At 38.8% G+C, this 21362-nt stretch overlaps 1 protein-coding gene across 7 annotated transcripts in view; it reads left to right on the forward strand.

Annotated features, from left to right (window-relative positions):
* Window positions 1-19774, forward strand: part of STOX2 (storkhead box 2) — a 158906-nt gene extending 139132 nt beyond the window's left edge. For all 7 annotated transcript variants that reach the window (XM_071556294.1, XM_071556298.1, XM_071556297.1 and 4 more), the window contains 3 exons: window positions 205-357; window positions 7247-9512; window positions 14097-19774. In XM_071556294.1, coding sequence (XP_071412395.1) covers window positions 205-357; window positions 7247-9512; window positions 14097-14292 — 2615 coding nt within the window. In that variant the 3' untranslated portion in view covers window positions 14293-19774. The remainder of the gene's footprint in view (window positions 1-204; window positions 358-7246; window positions 9513-14096) is intronic.
* The last annotated feature ends 1588 nt before the right edge of the window (window positions 19775-21362 follow it).

Below are 21362 nucleotides of genomic sequence, written 5' to 3' on the forward strand. Positions count from 1 at the left end.
GCATGTATCTCCCATTTTCCAAAGTTCAGCATGTCTAAGTATTGAAAAAGCTGTTGGATGGTTCTCCGTTATGAGTTTTATCCCCAGCTCAGTACAAAGACTTGAGAGCTCTGTGAATTTTTGCTAGTTATATCTCTACTTCCTTGTTCTAGAAGCAGATTTTTAAATACAACGCTTCATTGCGCATCTGTTGTCTTTTTACAGGTGATGTATCACCCATCAGCATGTCTCCCATCACTCAGTCACAGTTTATTCCACTTGGGGAGATCCTTTGCCTGGCCATCTCAGCAATGAACTCTGCCCGAAAACAAGTCACACAAGAAGCACTAATGGAACACCTCACCACCTGCTTCCCAGGTAACCAGTCATTAATAAACCATCAGGCAGATGAGTGCATGTCTGTAAAAGGGCAGTCAAACAATCCCCAGTCCCTTCTGGGTGGGATATTGACTCATCCTGACATGCTGAGCAAAAGTAAAAGGCAGCATTAGGGTCTAATCTTTATTCTTAAATATATGGAGAATTGAGTTCTCCTTGGTCAGGGTGTTCATGTGAGATGCATTTTGTGGGGTTAATTCCTGACTTTATGTAAATAATAAAATTAACTAAGGTACTAAACAACAAACTATTGGCTTGTTTCTGTTTGCAGATGGTATTGGAAAAAGCTTGTTTGTGATTTTTCTCACAAACTAACCTTCTCTGTCATCATAGTCTAAGATGTTTAGGGCTTATTTAGTAGCTGTGGAGAACAAAGCATGATGTGTCATTGCCAGAGCAGACTTAATTCACCTTGTGGCTTTCAAGCCAGTTGCAGCTAACTCAGAAGAGCTCTGTTGACCTCATTCAACCAGCTCATTGTCCAGGCTCCACAGAGATAACCTCATGGAGGTCTCCATAGACAATTCTTTCTTAAAGAGCAGGTTTCTCACATACTGTGCATCTCCTTCTGTGTGGGACAGGGTCTCAATGTGTGGTCTGATGCAAGTTGCACAGTCCAGTGACGATGATGTGCCTTCTTCAGGGAGAGGGTATATTTAAACTGCAAGGACAGTGTTAGCCTGTGTTCCAGGGAGTTTCAGACCCTTTCTTGGACACAGTTCTGGCTTCTGCTTCTATACTACCCTTGCATGAAAAATCATAAAAAAAATCCAAAGATAACATGACAGCACTCTTCAAGACTAAACTAAAAGATCTGGAGAGCCATAGATATATTTGTTGTGTTCATAAATGCTGTAAGCTGTTCAGGATGTATTCCTGTAAGCATTTGGTAATATTTATGAAATGGTAAATGGAAAATATCTTGGATTAAAGATACTGTAACACCAAAAAGTAAGAACGTACTCTTGAATATGCTGCTTCTGTACTGGTCATCTGTATCTGGAGCTGGTGAAACATGAAAAATGCATCTTGTAGAGATATTTTAAATTGTAGTGCAAAAGTACTGGGCAGAGGTTTACTGCTCAGGAGAGCACAACTTCTTCGTTTGTTCTTTGTATGATGTTTGACTACTCTGTGACTGGGTTTGCAGTTCTCCAAAGTAGTTAAGAAACTTCTCCATTGTACCTATTTTACAGCTGCAAGAAGCAGCTAATTTAGAATACTTCAGTAGGAAAACTACTGATGAATCTGCCTCATCCAGGTAGCCTAACCATAGCCATGTTTTGATGTCTGGAATTTTTTTGCTTACGTTTCAGAGCAAGAGTTGCTTAAAGCCTGAAAGGCTTTTGCTACAACTGGTACTAAATTCTGAGAGTTTAGCACGTAATTCTGGATTGAGAGCTGTGTTTGGAATAAACAATTCTATCTGGCATTTAATAATTGTGCCTTGAAAAAAAATACTGCAAGCATATTTTGTAAATACTGGATTTTTCTCCTAGTTCGTAGTTTTGTTTACCAGGGTGGGGGTTTTTTTCAGTATGTTTGTCTGGTTTTGAAAATAGGGATAAAAATGCAAAGAAGGCAAAGTTCACAATTGTAACTCCTTTTCGTTAATGTTGACAATATTTTTTCCAAGTCATCAAGCTTCTGTATAGCTGTGTACTAGAAAAATTCCATAGATTCCAAATATTTTTTTCATTGATTCAATATTTCTATATAAACAGTATCGTATGGTGGAAATTATAATCTGTTGGTGACATCCCTTGAGTTTCCTGGGAGCATGATTATCAGTTGACTTAGTGTCTTGTGCTATTCTTGTTAGACAGAACCAAACATGAAAAATAATTCAACAGGCTGGATTATTTTGTAGACACTGCCGAGAAGAAGCCTGAGGCAAGTTAGCACGTAGTCTCTTGCTGCCTTTTTTTTTTCTGCTAGCCATTGACATGTGAATTTCTCAAGTCTGAGATTAAAAACAAGGGAGAAGCTCACTTCCCAAAATGTAAAGATAGTTATTTGAATTAAAAAAGAGTCCACCAAATTGTTGTTCAATGTTTTCCCTTCTCTAGAGAAATGCCTTTCTCTTCCAACGATGACATGTTTAGCATAGCAAGCATAGATATTCTTTCAATGTATGAGGGTTGTCCAAAAAATTTCTTCTTTTCAATAAAGAGAACTTCTTATGCAGAGTGATATTTTTCTCATCTGCCCAAACTCTAATAAATCACCTGCAGGTTTTTGAGCCCTTGTGTTCTCTCTGACTATTTTAAAATATCTGATGTCCTCTCATATTCTGATAATTTATTTTTCCTAACTAGGTGCTAATGCTCTGAGGGAGAGGGAGAGCATTACCACTGTAGATGTATCTGTTGTCACATAACCTCTCTGTATCTCTTCCTGTAGCAGCACTTGTCTGCCTGTGTTGTTTGTGTTTTAATAAACAGATGCTTCACTGCATTTCATCATGTGGATAAATTTCCTAAGACTCCAGATGCTGTTCTCAAAACTGTCTAAGAATAATAGACCTTCTCCTTCAGTGCAGGGTCTTACAGTTGCAGTCTAGCCCTCTAGTTTGCTGAGCCATTGTGCAGGCATAAATCTGGGCCATGGCTCTATCTGAAATAAGGTATGCTAATTATTTATAACATCACATAGCAACCACTCCACATCCTTAACTAGTATTTCATGAGCCAATCAGAGTATTTCTTTTATCCCTTGTTAAGCCTTAGCATCAGCTCAGGAGAAAATCATTTTAGCAGATTTAACACCATTTAAATACTACTTCAGATGTTTTTTTCATTAATTTATTTTATTCAGAAAGTTTGTAATGATAATGCACATCTCATTTGTGGGTTTTGTTATTTGTCAGGTTTTTAAAAAAGCAAGAGGGCTGCTCCTGCACCTGCTCCTTTTACTCTCTCTTAGAATTAAACAATGAGATATTTGCAGAGCCTTACTTTGTAATTTATTGACCATGGTTTAAATCCCATACATTAAATGTAAGTCTTTGAAATCCATTATAAGGAGCTAAGAACGTAACCTCAGTTCTGTGTTTGGCAACCAGACCATCTTATGTGTACAAACCTGGATGAAGAAAATATCAAGCCTTAGTCTTTGCTGCCTTTAGTAAAGATATTTTTCTTTTTTTTCCTCCCCATTTTTGTTCACATTTTATTGTCCATATTTAAATAATTTTAAGATGTTCAAAATTTCAGTTTAGAAAATACACGTGTATTGGACTAGGTTGTTTTTGAAGCAAATGGTTTTCTGAAAGCTGACAAATTCCTCTGACATTCACCTTTATAACTGTTCACTCTCTAAATATGTGAAATATATGTGTAGCACTTAAAAGAAGTGTCTTACATTAACTGAGTTCACTCTAGGTCAGTGTTCTTTGTGAGCAGCAAACGACATAATCTTCTGTCTGGAAGCTCAGTGGATGGCATAGTAGACTCTCTTGAGATACAGAAAATGTACATGTCTGATGATTCAGTGTCCAGACAGTTTCTGCTTTTGAATTATTAAACCACGACATAATCTTAAATAACACCACTGCTGTCATGCAATATTTTATGTGCTAGAGTCTCTAAGCTACAGGATTTTTTCCCCTTGTTTCTATTTAATGGAAGAAGGGAGACCATAAGGAGACTTCTGAACGGAGGGGTCATGACGTGCGCAGATTGCTGTAAAGAGAGAGGTCCTGAGAAAGACAAGAAACCTGTATTGAAAATAGGAACAATGGGAGCCAGAGTAATGTTGCTGCTCCTGTCTGCCATGCAGGAAAGCATAACTTGAGTTTGGGTCTGTTTCTACTTTTGTAAGTACCTGAAAGAGCTCGGAACAAAACCCATAGCTACCCTTACCTGGCAATGCTGAGCTTCAGAGATCTGCATCTGCCATCATCACTGCTGGCCCAGTGACCCACAGAGGTGTGTGGTATGCTGGGAGTAATAGAAGCGAGGCTTCAGCTCCAGAGAAAAGGCTGACACAATTAACTCTGCAGCATCGTTGACTGCCCAGACACACTATTTTTTTTTCTTGATGTTTATCTGCACATTCTCCATTCACAGGAGTTAGTCAATTAATGTAACTACTGTGCATCCAGTGTTTAGAGACTCACTTACCCAGAACATTGTAGCCATTATGGTTTACTGGGTGAAAAATACATATTACTGTTTTTGCCATATGCTTGCAGTGCATTTTTGCCTAAATTAATGGAAAACATCAGAGCATCCATTTCAATCTCTTTCCCTTAATTTTCTGTAATCTCCCAGGAGAAATGTTTTTGTCACTTTTATTTTTGTTCTACTGTTTTTGAAATAGTATGTTAAGAGAAGTCTTTTAAGTAAAATAGGGGTGAAGAAGCAAATTCTCACAAAGGTGAGTACCTGTTGAGGCATTGACTTGTAAGCTCTCAGAAAATGCAATGGCTCGGGCAGGTTGGAAGAGAGGTAGAGGAAGGAAGAGAGGTTGGCTGTGCAGAGCAAGTGCACCTCAGTTGAACCAGGGTTGTCCCTGCCGTGCATTTTCAGCACACGATGAACAAATGAGCTTGAGTTTCATGGTCATCCACTTCTTGTCGTGATGCAAGGCATAATGTAAAAGGAGTGGCACTACTTAAGCAGACATAGCAGCTCCACTGCAGGAAGGAAGAGATTAGATGGCCACTGGTTGTTATGGGAAACCAAAATCACTGTTCATGTTCCTGTGCATTACCAAAAGTTCATTTAGAGGACACCCTGCTCTCAGGTTGCCACTGCCTCACAATCCAGAGGAAGCTCACCATATTGTTTACTGCAGTCCAGAATGATTCAGAATTCTGGACTAGAGAAGGGTAGTCTTTTTTTTTCCCCAGCTCTCTGGATTTCAGCTTTCCCCACCAGTTGCTATTTCTGGCATGTTAGCTTATCCAGGAGTTCTGAGGGTCTTTGTTACTCTCTTTAGGATTATTACATGAAGTGTGGACACCTGCATGAAAAGGGGAGAAAATGCATGCTCCTGATTCTCCATATTTTTAACTAATTTTCAGTCTCATTTATGCTCTCCAGGAATATCCTAGCTTCACCACTCTTCCTTCCTGAGTTTGGATCAGCCCCAATCTTTCAGCTCTATGGATTATACATGAAATATATTTACTGCCTCCATGTACTTCTCCCTGTGCTTTCTGTGTTGCAACTGCTTTTATTCATGCATCCATGTTATTCCTAACACTGCTGTTTCCATTGTAAGATTTTAGTTACAGATATGAGCAGTATAGTCATGTCACTGAGTTCAAACAACATTCAGAATTAGACATAAGAATATTTACTATGTTGCCCACAACCCAGTTGCAAGAAAAAGAAGGAGTTAAGGAATTACTACAACTTCTCTTTTTCTTGTTGCTGATCTTTTGGTGGAGGTGTTGCTGTCACCCTCATGTTTGCTCACACAAGGAGATCAGTGACCTTTGGCATGTTTGAGGAGAGTTGGTGACCAAACTTTATGTGCTACTGGAGATACTGTGTTTGTGGCAGGTACACATGGTTGAGATTTTTCCACTAAGTGTTTCTGTAGAAACCATATACTTCCTTGAAATGTTTTTTGAATGCATGGAATTTCTGTTCTTGAAGACACAGTTTGAATTGACAAGGTCCTGGCCAACCTGACCTAAGTTGCTCTCTGATTTTTTTTTTTCTGAATTACTTTTGTTTAAAATAAAACTAAGATCCAGAGTAAGTAATATTAACTTTTTTAGTCTAAAATAGAATGTACAAACTTTTGAAAAACGTTTCTCTAGTTCTAAAAATGTAAACCCAGCATAAAAATGCATTTTAGTTCAACAAAATGTATAGATTGAAGATAGCTTTATCCACTGAAAGCTTGGAAGTATTTTTATTTTTGATTCAGCATAAACAGATTTTTTTAAACTAGCCAGTGAACTAAAGTTCTTGTTTCCTCAGCTCTAGATGGAACTTACTTCTATGCACAACATGACAGCTTAATATTTTATCTAATAAAGTACTGAAGACTTGGTCCTGCACACTGAACCCATCAGACATACTGGTAGTGGGAAGGACACCAGTCTCGTGTTGCCAAGTCTGCCATGTGGCACTGATGCAGGCTTGTCATACTTGGCCCTCTCTCAGTATGCAATACATGCACTTAGGAAGTGTAGTGTCCCTCACATCTCACTCAAAAGGCAAGGGACTCTGAGAAGCAAATTTTTTAGGAACTAATCTGTAACTTCCAACATTATGGAAAAGTGTGTTTGGGTAAGATGAACTGTATCATTCAGGATTTATCATTTTTTAGAGTGGCCGGTATAGTTGAAACATGTTGTAATGGGAGAGCAAGTCAGTTTGATCAAGTTTATGATGAAGGGGAGTTTGAGGGGATGCTTTTTTTTCCTTGTGTAGTATTCTTCTGTGGTAAAACAACTTAGGCATCCAAAGTGTCAAATAACCACTGCTTTGTATGTGACAAGGCATTATTAGAGTAGGTCTGGTGAATTAGGATATAAATATTTAGTTGGATGTAGAATGAAAGTGAAATGTTTGCCCTTACACTCTTTGATTTTCAGTGATTCCATCTTGTACCTTACAGTCACCTGCACAATGGAAGTGACTAGAAACTCTCTCCTTTTTTTTTTTTTAGCACTTTATTAATGGCCTCCTTTCTATTTAATTAATAATTTATATGTCTGAAGGGTAGGAGATGGAGAAACAAACAGAGAAGAGAATGCCTAACAAAGTGCTTTACTGAAGTTGTTTGTTCAGCATATTCCAGCTTGTACACTAGAAAGAAAACAACTTTTTGTTGGGGAGGGGGAAACCAGAGAGTCCTGCACAGTTTTATGCACTCCCTGATATGTGTTTACTGTCCTTTCTAGGAGTTCCAACGCCCAGTCCAGAAATCCTTCGACATACTTTGAATATGCTTGTACGGGAGAGGAAAATATACCCAACTCCAGATGGTTATTTCATTGTAACCCCACAGACTTACTTTATAACACCATCTCTTATAAGAACTAACAGTAAATGGTACCATTTGGATGAGAGGATACCTGACAGGTCTCAATGTACCTCTCCACAACAAGGAACTATAACTCCCTCCACCTCGGGATGCGTCAGGGACCGAACACTACCCAAAAACCACTGCGACTCCTGCCATTGTTGCAGAGAAGACATGCACAGCATGCATGCATCTACCCTACAGAGGAAATCAGCAAAAGACTGTAAAGACTCATACTGTCCTCCCTCATTATGTCAGGTCCCACCTACTGAGAAAAGTAAAAGTACTGTCAATTTTTCTTATAAAGCAGAGACACTCACAAAGCCTAAGGATGTAGAAAAGCAGTCTAAAAAATTTGGACTCAAATTATTCCGATTAAGTTTTAAGAAGGACAAGACAAAACAGTTGGCAAATTTCTCTGCCCAGTTTCCTCCAGAGGAATGGCCACTAAGGGATGAGGACACCCCTACCACTATACCTAGAGAGGTAGAAATGGAGATTATCAGGCGCATTAACCCAGACTTGACTGTGGAAAATGTCATGAGACACACTGCACTAATGAAGAAACTTGAAGAAGAAAAAGCTCAACGAAGCAAAGCAGGATCTTCAGCTCACCATAGTGGACGAAGTAAAAAGAGCAGGAATCACAGGAAGTCTCATGGGAAGTCGAGGTCACACAGCAAGACCAGGGTGTCCAAAGGAGACCCATCAGATGGCTCTCATTTGGATATACCTGCTGAAAGGGAGTATGAGTTCTATGATCCCTTGACTCGATCCCCCCGGGAAGGCTGTTTTATAATAGAGCACAAGGGAGATAATTATATAATGCACAGTAGTCCTAACATGATTGAATCTCACTTTCCCATGACACCAGAGTGGGATGTGTCTGGTGAACTGGCCAAAAGAAGAACTGAAATGCCTTTCCCTGAACCTTCCAGGGGAAGCTCCCACTCCAAGGTCCATCGGAGCCACAGCCATACACAGGATAGAAGATCGAGGAACGAGCGGTCCAGTAAGGCTAAAGAAAGGTCTAGATCCATGGATAACTCCAAGGGACCTTTGGGCTCAGCAGCTTTAGGCACACCTGAAGATATAGGTGAAGGCTGTAGCCCAGATGACCAAACAACTAGCCAAACTTATATTGATGATAGTACCTTAAGGCCATCTCAGTCACTCAGTCATCAAAGGGCTCTGATTTCATCTGCAAGCTACAAAGAGACTTGTATCCCTGAAAAAACTAGTGGCAGTGTAGAAACCCCCAGTTCCTGTAGCCTACTGGAACAAAGCAAGCCTACAGAGAATTTGCCATCGTATAGCGAGCTCAACTCCTGCACAACAAAATCTGCAGTTGATGACTATTTTCAGTGCAACACATCCAGTGAGACTGTGCTTACTGCTCCATCACCACTGGGAAAGAATAAAGAGGATCATGATACACTAACAGGGACAGATGGGCTCAAAAAAATGACTCCTGCAGAAAGACAGTCTCAACATATTGCAAGGGAGCCTGGGGTGCACAAGGATGAGTCCCCAAAAGGCCCAAGCAGTGGTTTAGCGGTTGCTGGACAAACTCCAGAGGTGATTGCAAACGGGCGGCTGGTTCAACACCACAGCGCTGAATCAAGCAGCCTTGATAAAAGGAAAGAAATATTTAGCAAGGATACACTCTTTAAACCTCTGCACAGCACTCTTTCTGTGAATAGTTACCATAAGTCTAACACACTTCTTCTAAAACCCCATCAAAAGACCCCCTCTGACACATTGCCAGTCAGATGTGAGAAACTTGAACAAGTGAAAGTAACCTCAGTCACACAAGTCATGCCCGTTTCTCAGAGACAGCAAGAGACAACTGGGAACCAGGAGGCCTCCTTCGACTACTACAATGTATCTGATGATGATGACTCAGAGGAAGGAACCAACAAAAATGCTGAGGAAGAAAAGAACAGGGATGATGTTGGTACAATGCAGTGGCTCCTAGAGAGAGAAAAGGAGAGGGATCTGCAGCGAAAGTTTGAGAAGAATCTTACTCTTCTCACCCCTAAGGAAACAGAAAATACCAACAACCAGAGAGCCACCCACTCAGCCCGCCTGGACAGCATGGACAGCAGCAGCATTACTGTGGACAGCGGGTTCAACTCTCCACGGTAGGACTGTCACATTCATTGCAGCTTTACAGACTAGGAAGTCCATTTATAGTTAATTGTGTGTGATACTGGTGACAGAATGTAGGGCTGTATTAAACAATTTCACACATTTTCAGACAGTGTTTTCTGCAGCTCTGGAATTTTCTGTTCAGATGTGTGGGTTTCCCACCATACCGTAAGAAACCAATGACCATTTGCGGCATTGACTCTGTATTAGTTAATTTTCTGTTTGCTGAATACCTCCTTGTATCGATTTTTTCCCCTATATTAAACTTGTGTTTGCATTTAGAATAGAAGGGATGAGTTTATGTTACTCCCGCCTTCCCTTTCCTTCTAAGATACCATCAACAAGACTAATGGAAAGACTAGGCATGACTAGGTGGCATAATCTTTGGCTCAGACAAAAAAAAATTATATTGTTTTGTATTTGGTCTTTTTGTTTGCTTCCTTCAGAAATTTTGGAAGTGTATCTAGTCACCATTCCAAACAGGTAAGATTGGAACAGCCACTCCACCTACAATGCCTAAAGTGCTCAGGATATTTGAATTTCAGAGGTGACTCAGTGCTGCATCAGCTGAGAGAGAGGTGATAATTGGGAAAAGAGTCCAGATGTTTACATGTGGTGGTGCTGGTTAGTAATTTCCATTCCAGGGATTTCAGACATCATGGAAGTCTCAGTGTGCTAGAAATCTTAACAGGCAGCATAGCGAGGAGAAAGTTGCTGGTATGTTCCCTGCCCTGGAGATTTCACAAGCTCATTTCCAGGTTAAGAATTCTTTACTCGAGCCTTTTTCTTTGTCTCTCTGACCTTTGGCAGTCCTAGGTCCTTGACAGAATGGACCTTGACCAGTTTTGTTTGGCCTGGATAGCAGCCCATCAGAGTTCAGAGCAGTAACTCTAAGAACATAGAAATAATTTACCATAGTAGTTCTCTTATAGTGTCCTACTTAAGCTTAAATTATGTATTGCCTGTGTTTAAAAATAAAACCTTCCAGACTGGATTTGTATTAGGTGAAAAAAAAATTGGATGGTTTTTTTTTGGTTTTGATCTTTTTTTTTATTTTCCTCTGTAAATGGTGTTCTTATTCCACAGAACTACAAGGTTTTTTGTATCTATAGCTAAGGCTCTCAGAAAGGCATGTGAAGGATTTCCTGTTTCTACATAGGGCTAAATTTTATTTTCAGTTGAAGTCCTGTCATTCTGGAATAAATTCCTTTGGATTTGATGGCTATTCTCTCTTGATGTTAATGACAAGGCAGCAATTAGTGAGCCTCATGCAACATGCAGTGATTATTAAAATAGAGCTGGCTTTTAGCAAATGTATCCATTTTCTGAGTAAAAAAATTGAAAAATAATTTGAGTAAATTGTACCATTTACACTGAGCCCACCCTAAAAAAGAAACTTGAAAAGGTTTTGAATCCGTTTGTGCTATTGATTGTTCTGCAGACACTTCACATCTTTCTCACATACAACTGTTTTATGAAGCTGTTTGCACTGTTCTTTTTTAAATGTAATCTCTTTCTTTAGTCAAAGTGCTATATTTGCAGTTGGTTTTTGTGGGGGAGCATGTCATGGTATTTGCTTCTTGCTCAAACCTGCCTTACTGCACAGAATGTAAGAGTCACCTCCAGGACAGGATATTGACTGGATTAAAATTCAGTTCTTGGACTCCTTTTGTATGCTAGCTGAATATCAGACTTGTGTTTCTGGTTAATGCAAAGATAGACATCTTCTTCCCTAATTATTTACACAAAAGCTAAAATTTTTGTTTAACATAAACTTAGCTAGCAAGAAAACAGAATATGGTGAGCATACTGAATATAGTGCTGCTATACCACTTTGTTTAGATCAAAAGGGAAACAGATATGCAGCTTTCAAAAATGAATGTTTGTACATACTTTTAAAAATTATTTTACTGTTTACTTATTAACAAAGGCCATTTTTTGGCATGACAACATGAAGTAAACTTCAAAAAAAAAAGGCAAGATTCTGTAGGGTTTTCTTGAGTATTTATTTTACGAGACCAGCACATAGTCTGGATATTTCGAAGACTTTTTCATGAGCTTTTTATCAAAATTATTAAATTGGATGATTTTGCTGAGGTTTGGTCACTCTCTGGTATGTCTGTAAAAATAAATTTTGCTGAGGGTGAATTCTGCCCTTTGGCTATAATTGCCATGCTGTTACTACTTTCCTACCTTATCGCAAAAAATGTGCTTCACAGCCCTTTTCCAGGAAATACAAAATAGCAATCTAGCATCCATCTGGTAAGAGTCAGCCAGATCTGACAGCATCCTTTAGCAGATGCCCAGGAAAGAGTGTAAGAACAAGATGTGCATGTGCTGATGTTCCTCAGGTATATTCTCGCCTCCACTGATGATGAAACTTTTTGACTTGCTGCCTCCACTGATGATGTTACTCTCTAGTTTCTAAGGTGGGGTGGTATCTTTTCATTTAAGCTGAAGTATGCAACATTGCTTGGGGAATCAAAACTGCCAATTCCACACTGGGAAAGAGAAAGTATATGTTTAAAGTGTGACAAATTGAAAAAAGGACAGTAAAAACAAATTTTAAAAGTCCAGATGTAGTTAAAGATATTTGCAATGGTCATTCGACTTCCAAAGTATTTTTGTTTTAAATTTGTGAACAAACCAATCACTGTTGGGAAGAAAGCTTTACAGTATTTTGTGTATTGCTTTTATGCAAGCTGTATGTAGTAAATGTTAGCTGTCAAGATTAATTTTATTCCTTTATTTTTAGAGCTTATGTAATTCTGTTGTTCCTTTGTCACCTAAAGAAAGAAGTGGTCCTAATTTTGGCATTACTCTGCATGCAAAATTCTCACTGCAGTCTTTATGTATACATGTTGTAATGATCAGCTTGTAATATCAGAGTTGAAAATGTTTGAAGATCTGAAACTAGTGGTCCCATAAAGAATGACACAATACAGAATCATCTCAGACAACCAAGATTTGCATCTATTTTAATTAAAAAGCAGAGGGAGAGGAATCAAAAAATGAGCAACAGAAGTGCACCATATATTGTTGCAGCTCACAGAAATTACTTGCTATGTGCGCCAGCCGTCGTAGCAGTCTGGAACTATGGACAGTAAGACACTCATTGGCAGAAGATTATCAGTACTATTTTGATCAGTTTAAAAGATCTATGGGAGTTTTCCTAAAAGCATCATAGATTTTCTGGATTCAGTCAGTTTAAGATTATTCAAATCTGCCCTATAACTAGGCTGGGTGTTCCTTCCTCTGTGCTATGCACTGACACGTTTCTCCCGTGCCACATCCAAAGCTATGCATTCCTACTCTTCCCCTGATGCTAGCACTAATCTTTTTTTCTTTTTTTTTTTTCTGAAGGCTAGCATGTAATTGAGAACAGTCCCTGATCTGGCTGGCTGCAAGGCTTAGCCTCAGGGATGCCACAGAAACATGTGGTAGGGTCAGGTCCACACAAAGCAGGCAAGAGCTGCCCTTTTCAGTAGCAGATAAATCAGGTGGACTTTAAACTGACTATGAAACTTGCCATTAGTATCTTTGTTTCTAGTGCTTATTTAATAACTCCATTCAATCCTTTAAATGTGTTCTGTAAACATCTCCATAGCAAGTGGTGATGTAATTTTACAAAGAAAAGGGGTACAAGTGAAGGATACCTGACCAGGGACCACAAAGCTATTTGAAAGCAAAGCTCTCTGCATGGGAACACATTATTTGGCAGATCAAACATTATTAAAGAGTGTAAAGGTAACAACAAGAGTAATAGTCATAAAACTAGCCTTAGCATGTCATAGCTGAATTTATCAAAAGCCATAGACATAAAATACAGGCTCCTCTCCTTTCATAATTAGATGTGTCATTAAAGAGCTTAATCTTTAAAAATGCGAAGTGTCCTGTCACTCCTGTGAATAAACGATACGGTAGAACTAAAGGAACATTGTCCATTTTCTGATGAAGTAGCAGCAGAAGTTGTTCAGGGCATGATCACAGACCGGGCACTTAAGATTGCTCAGCATATTGGTAAGTTGCAATTGTCTCAGCTGCAAAGCAAAATTGAAGTGTTATATTTAGAAGCATTGTGGGTTTAGAGTAAAGTAGACCTTTTAGTTAATATTTTGTGTTCAAAAGTATAGGTAGAAGAGGAGACAACAGAGGACACTGTTACATAATTGCTGTCCTAGCTCTGCTTAGTCACAGTGCTGATTTGATGAAGCTACTTGGCAAAAATGCATCAGTCAGAAAAGAAAATAAGTATGTTCCAAGTGCAAGATGGAACCTGTTTCCTTGGATGAAAAATTCAGATGCTTGATACTGGTTCAGCTTACAGCCTGTGTGACAGCTTCAACTGTGCTTAGTACTATACCTGTGTGTTCTAGTATGGTGACTGCTGAGCACCTCTGGAATGCATTTTAGAGGAACATATGTGTACCATCAAAATGAGGTGCTTCATTGATGTGACATTACATGCAAACACAGGAAACCTATTATAAAACACTCTATTCTCCTTTCCTGTCTGGTCAATAGATATATAGGCATGTCATATATGAGCGTGTATATATATTTCTTTTCCATTCCAGTACTCGTGAGAGCCTGGCATCCAACACTTCAAGTATTGTTGAAAGCAACAGGCGTCAGAACCCCGCCCTGAGTCCTGCACATGGTGGCGCAGGCCCAACATTCAGCTTCCGAGCCACTGCAGACCCACCCACGAGTGAAGCTGAGAAACTGCAGAAACCTGCTAACTGTCTGCAAGCTTCTGTCACTAGTGTCTGATAGTCATCCTGCCTCAGATCGTCTGTCTCATCCTATACAGCAAAGTTTACGACACTGGGACTGATGTTTACATCTTTGGGGAAAAATAAAACAAGCATCTCAAACACAGTTTTAGTGTTTACTTAAACTGTGCTGCTATGTAGACTAGGGGCAACATAGAAATCTTTATTTCAAGGTATTGCTTTTCACATTTGCGGCTCTGTAGCAACAGAATAGCAGTAGGGATAATATGTACACTTTTTGCTTCACTTAATTGTAACTGAGCACATATATGAAAGTCTAGACACTGTAAGTGTAATCTGCATTTTCAATGTCCATGCAGTTGCCAACTTCATTTAGAAAAATGCCACAGATGTGTGATGTCCCTGGTCAGAGGCTAAACTCTGCTGCAGAGTTGATAATTTTTTACTTCAAAAACTGAGCCACTGCTGAAAGTAACTGGCAAGGATCACCATGAGGAAAAACAATGCCAAACATGACAAGTGATGATCTCAGCTCTATCTGTGAATTATTAATACTAATCAGTCATTTTCACTGTGCATTTTTGTGACACAATTTTACAAATACCTGTTTAATCAAGTAAAAGGAGGTTTGGGTTTTGTTTTGATTTGCTTTTTTCTAAGTATGAAGGGTGGGAGGGAGGCAGTTTCTCCTTTTGTTTCAAAAGTATGAGAGATGTTTAATTAATGAGACTTGCTATTTGACCTTCCATAGTCACTGATGAGGAGGTGGGCCTATGCATAGAGGGGGGAGTGGGGAGGGAACAGAAGGATAACTGTCATGGAGCCACAATGTGGAGTGACACAAAATATGTCACTTGTCTTCAGTGTAATTCACATATTTTTAAAAGGTAGTCTAATTCTTGTGTCACTTCTGGTATTGCATCTTGCCATTAATATATGAATCAGGATAGCTAATTTCTTGGAACAAAAATATCCTTTATGATATAAATGACAAGTATGGCCTGAAGAATCAATTTCTTTCTAGTGGAAGGACATAAATCTATTTTATGTAGCTTATTAAATAGAGTGCCTAAATTAGGCTATTAAAATAACATACAGTGTAGTGATTATCAGAGAACGAAATTTAGAGAATTATAAACTTCTGGCCTTTTTATTCAGTGGATGTTATTTGCAATTTAGCATTTTATGTACCTGTCTGGTTTCTAGAAATTAAATGTGTCCACTTGGTTTGCAGTAGAAATCTAAGTCCTGTAGGCACAGTGCATCCTAATTGCTCTCTCTAAACTGTTACTCCAACGTAATTAGTACTATTCTAATTACTGCAGAGTAAATTCTACAGATAGTCAAACTCCAAGAGTAATTTTTAGTTATAGGGTCAGATTCTGCTCTGTTACTCATGCAGCGTGGTAGTGCAATGAACTGACTTTTTTATCAGAACAGACAAATTCGTGGAAGAATAACAAAGATACTAAAATGTGCAACAGCCCAAATTGTTTCATATAAAAATGACGTTTACCCTGTCTAGCTCTTGTAGAACACAGGTATGAAACCCAACTGTATGTATTAAAACCCAGTATTTTCATCAGGTTCTGGTGACTTATTACTCTGTATACAAAGTCATTTGAGCTTCATTTATGTTCTCTGTTGTCATCAGAAGATTCAGACTTATGTTACACCGTTGGATATAGTTCATTTACTTATAGGGTGGATTTCAACTCTGGACACAGTTTCCAGTTCTGTCAAGAACACCCAGTCAATGCACAGGTCTGTTTTCATTGATTTCAGTGTATAATTTCCATTTCATAGGAGCAATAAGACCTTTCAGTGCACATAAAGAAAATTATTGTGCTTTTGGTTGGTTATCAAAGTCACTTGGCCTTTAGCCTTCTGCCTTATCATACCTTCCAAGATGTGCTCTAATTACCATATAATGCTTTGCATGACGCATCTTATTATTCAGTATGTAACTCCAGCCGTATTTATTCCATGCAAACTGTAGAGTCAGAGTTTTTGTGGGGAATTGTCATATACTATGCAGTGGCTAACTGTGATTTTGTTTCTGACATGAGCTCTGACATCAGTAGCATGTATCAATTCAGTAAATAAAGTCAAAATGATAAAATTTACAGTGATGATCTGAAGTACTAACAGCAGTATTAAAATGTAAAGAGCAAAGACAGATTTCATGTTTGGAGAAATAATTGTTTGTCATAAGCTAATCAGAATTTGTGCAGGCAGCTGGTTGTACAGAAGACATCATTCCAACAAAATGTGATAGTACATACCTATAAACAGTATAGTATTTTATTTCTTAAAGTTCCCAGAGACCAGCAAACAACACCACTGTCATATTAATGTTGACATGGCATTGTACCAATATTAATGTGACTCTTGGAATATGGAATGTAAACAGAAGTTTCAACTAGAAACGTTCTAATCTTGATTTGTTTTTTTTTCTTTTAAAATCAACAATGGAATATAAGGAAATTCCATCTTGAGGTTCTTGTAACAAAACCACGAGAGTGGAGCTTGAGTGCTTTATGTCACCCTAATCCTTTGATGAAGTCATAGCCTTGTATTACATGGTTGCTTATCTGTCATTCTTCTAATGTATCAATTGAAAGGTTTACAGAGTTAGATTAGGTTGAATCTGTGTTGTGTTCAACTGTAAAGGGTCAACACAAATCTGTCGGCATTTTGCACATTTAATATGTATTATTATAATACAATGTTACTTTTATGGTAATTTTTTTTACACATATAACTACCTCCATGAATTTGATGAGATGCAGCAACATGAAAAGTGTATTGTACAAAGCAAGGTTAAAAACTTTGAAGCATTAGGTCATGGCATTCTCTTGTGTGTCAATGCTTGCGTATGAAGTCATCATGTTTCCATTGCCACAATTTCCTTCTACAGTGTTAAGAAGATGGCTTTCAGATGAGTCACTTAAAGACTTTGACAAGGCTGCATAATTGTGATAAAAGTGAAAGGGAGGCTGAAACCTTCCAGCCTTTCCCCAGTTACTGCTAAATTTCTGCCTGGTAGAACTTGAAAATGTATTTGTAATTTAGAAAATTAAAAACATCTACAGTCTGTGAAATATGATTGACAGTTTGGGGTTTAACAGAAGACCCTCTGGGTATTTTCTTGGCAGCCTTCAGATATTTTGGGCCCTATTCTGCCTCCATCTTTGTCAACATTAGTACGTCATGGCTTCTCTGAACTGGCAAAGGTGTTAAAACAGCTATTCCTTTACTGATATGCACTCTGGTCACTAGATTGTGTGCATCTAAAACATTTGCTCCTATAGAAATTACCAAGAGCCTTTAATTAACTTTGCTGGGAGCAGTATTAGGGTCCCTACTCTAGGTATGTGCCTATTGTTCAAAGAACGTGGGCAAGTTTCCAAGAAAACTTAAGCTGGCTTTTGAAAAGTGACCAGCTGCAACAAGCCACCTTTCAAGAGGGACAAAAGAAAGATTTTTCCAAACAACCAAAGGAAGAAAGTGGCAGTTGAACCTAAGCAGATCACATTTATATACGAATCCCGATTTATGAACACCTTTCTGCAAACGTGGTACCATTATCTTGGTGCAAATTAATATACAATCATCAGTTGAGCTAATTTTGCCATTTAAAGTATTTCAGTTAAAAATCAGAATAAATCATTAACCATTTGACTCCCTGCATCACTGTAAAATGACTGTTATATGCGAAACAATGTTCACTCTAAAAAGTAAAAATGTATTGGAAAACAAACATTTTAATGAAAACCATGGCCTAAGTATTTGCCAGCGGTAGTCGTTTTTAGAAAAGAGAATAAGCAAACCAGTATCAGAGGCCATAATAAACACAGATAATACTTTGCACTTAAATCACACCTTTTTGCCTGAGGGCCTCGAAGCACTTGACATAGTACCAGCTAAGCCTTGTGAGCCTGTGAGGTAGGCAGAGTTCACTGACCCTGCTCTTTGTCCAGGCCCATTGGAAAAAACAAAGGCTAAGAGTCTGCAGACTGATTTCTTAAGCAGTTGGTTTCTTAAAGTTACTAGAATAAGTTTAATAGCTAACCAAAGTGTTCCATGTTTATACTCTGAAATTATTCTTTTGATGCATTCAATTTGTTTAAGTAAAAGAGAAACTGCTTTGCAGCCCTGCAGACACTCTTGGATTAACAGTGCCAAAACCAAGTTTTTAGTCATATGAGTACTGCCAGCAGTGGTTTTAGAAACAGTTATGTTAATTAAAAATTAGTTTTTCAAATACATTTTGCAGTGCTTTTCCCAACACAGTTGTTCAAATTATTGCGCTGAGAAAGCAAATAGCACTCCTAATCTGTTGTCCTACCCACAGTTTACAATTCTCTTTGCTCTTCTGAAGAAAACTGTACAGTATTAGAGAGAAAAGTTCTATTTTTTACAAAATTCTTTAAAAAAAAGGTATATATCTAAAATGTTCCCCCCAGCATAAGTAAAGTGCATCGTTACTGCATGAGAGGCGTGCAGTGGACCCACCGAAAGCCAAGCTGGTGCTAGAAGAAAATGGGACTATCATACTCCTTTCGTAGCGGCGCTCCAAACGTTGGTTTCAGATACGCGAGTGTAAATCTGGCTTAACTCCCCTGATCTCCCGAGGATCTGAGAGAGATGGGAATGGGTCGTTAACTCCATTGAAGCTCAGTTCTGAGCTGAGGGTTTCGTGTTCCTCCCCCCGCCCCGAGACACTAAATGCAGAGAAGGAGCAGAAGGCCACGTGCATGCACCTGGCTCTGGAAGGGCAGCCCGGGCTGAATCCCTGCTGAAACGCACAGCCACCCAGCTGGGTGCCGGGTGTTCCCCAACTCGGAAGGGTGATTTCCCATGTGGTGCACTGCCCTCGCGTTGTATAGTGGTTAGAGACACCCAAAGGATACCCACCCAGAAGTATGAAAGGGCCCTTGGAGTAATTGGCACAGATGTTACTTTTATATGTGGAGGAGATTTACGTTTAAAGGGATCATAATTCTGCAGGTAATTTTCTGTGAGTGACTGAATGTGGCTGTTGCATTAGGTTTAAATGAGTTAATAAATGCAAGTGGGACTTACTGTATGTTAGAAGGGAGTTTTGCAGCCAAGACTGCCTTGTATAAATGTGTTTGCACTGAAAAAAAATTTAAAAAATTACTTGGTCTCTGGTTGCTGTAAAGGTCATCCAAGATGGATGTTCTGTTTATATTGTATAGTATTTCATATGAAATAATTGCAGTTCATGAAATGTCTTCCCTAACGTTACTGATTTATAACAGCACATTTGTAACATGGTTTTTATTGTGTCAGTGTACCATATTGTAAATGATGATTACTTGTCATGCTTAGTATAATAATTTAAAGAAAAAAAAAGGACAGGGATTTTTGTAAGTCTATATTTGAAAGTCCCTCCATATGGTAATACTGTGTTCCTGTTGTTTATGTAGTGTTGTGTGAAATATCCATTTTGGATTGTGTTACTTTTTAAGATATTAAATAACATTTGGTTATATGTTCTAAGTGGATTCTTTGCACTCATCGGTGGTTTTTAGAGAATATACTTAGATTTCATTTTAAAGAATATACTTACATTTCCATTTAACATGCTATTTCTCTCCCTCACATGGGAAACCTTGCACGACAAGCCAGAAATCTCGGAAAAACAAGGGTCAAAACAATTTCCATGTTCCCCTATGCTTTACAAAAGCTCTCTGGGCCATTAAGTAGGAGTGCAAGGGAGAAAATTCACCAATTTCAAAACATCCTGGTTTGGACTGGACATGGAAGTGACAGGTGCAGGGGGAGTGTGATGTCCATGGAATGTGTGAGTGCCCAGCTGAGATGCATCCACGCTTTAGGAAATGAGAAATCCATTGTTGCCTGGAGCAACAGGTGTCAGGTCCCTCTTTTCCTCTCCTCTCCATCCTCGAGCCAGAGAAAGATCTGGTCCAGATGCCCAAAAGAAAAGGCTCTAGCAATGAGGTTTTTTTCACATTTTTCAAAAAAACTGATAGTGGCTGATGGGAAAGGCCTAAGCATGCAGGTGCCATTTTCCTTCTCTCTAACACCCACCACCCGAAAGAAGGTTTTGAGGAGGTTTAGGGTCCAGAAGATTGCCAGAGTTGTGCCATGAGAACTCCTGTTTGCCATAAACACTCAGCTATGGGTATTTACAAATGTACAAGATAAAAAGCATGGTAGCTTCTGTTGGAAGTAGGTGCTATCATAAGCACCTTGTCTTATCACTTGCTAGTGGCACATACTACTACTGTACTATTTGTAGTCTTTGCTGGTTCCCCTTCATCCATCTGGTTCCTTTGTAATCCATATCCATGAAATTGTGCATTTTGAATTACAGGGCGGGGAAAAGCCAAAGCCACACAGGGTTTGGTTAGGGCTTTATGCTAGCACTGTCCTAGTGCCTTGCACAGGCAAAGTCAGTTTTGGGTGTTGGTCAGAATCAGACTTTCCTGGCCTTTCCAGTATTGCTGGAGAAGTTTTCAAGCACCATTTCCCCCTCACAGAAAGTTTTGTTAGGCCGATCATTACCTAGAGAGAAACTACTGTTGTCCAAAGTCATCACACTTTGCACTTCAAAACTTTCTTGGAAGCCTGGCTTGAATTCTCTTTATACTTACTCTGTTGACAGGTAAACCAAAGATCTTCAGCAAGTGACATTTTTCTGGTGAAACATGGCTTATAACATACAGAAAATGTCTAGGGCTGTTGCTTGGCTGAACTACTCTCTTGATTTTAAATTAAGCCTTTCTGCTAATAGCACTGAGTAAATTTCCATCCCTCTGTATCTACAGATATCTTACATCTGTAAGATAATGTTTTTGAAAGATCTCTGCAGATTTTTCTTCCATTAGCCTCTCAACTTTTTGTTTAGTTTGGTTTTTTTCCTCAGAAATTATTTTCTATAATGTCCTTTATCCACTGAATCCCCTCTTTTGCTCCTTTTTGATATTTATTCTTCTTCAGGTTGGGTATATTTTTTTACATGTTATTTGACATGAGATGTTCTCTGCCCCTTTTCTCATCCTCCCTTTTCATGACATCATCCTAATTCTGTAGTGTCTTTTTCACTCTCCTTGC

Source organism: Pithys albifrons, chromosome 5 (assembly GCF_047495875.1).
Source record: "Pithys albifrons albifrons isolate INPA30051 chromosome 5, PitAlb_v1, whole genome shotgun sequence".
Lineage (NCBI taxonomy): Eukaryota > Metazoa > Chordata > Aves > Passeriformes > Thamnophilidae > Pithys > Pithys albifrons.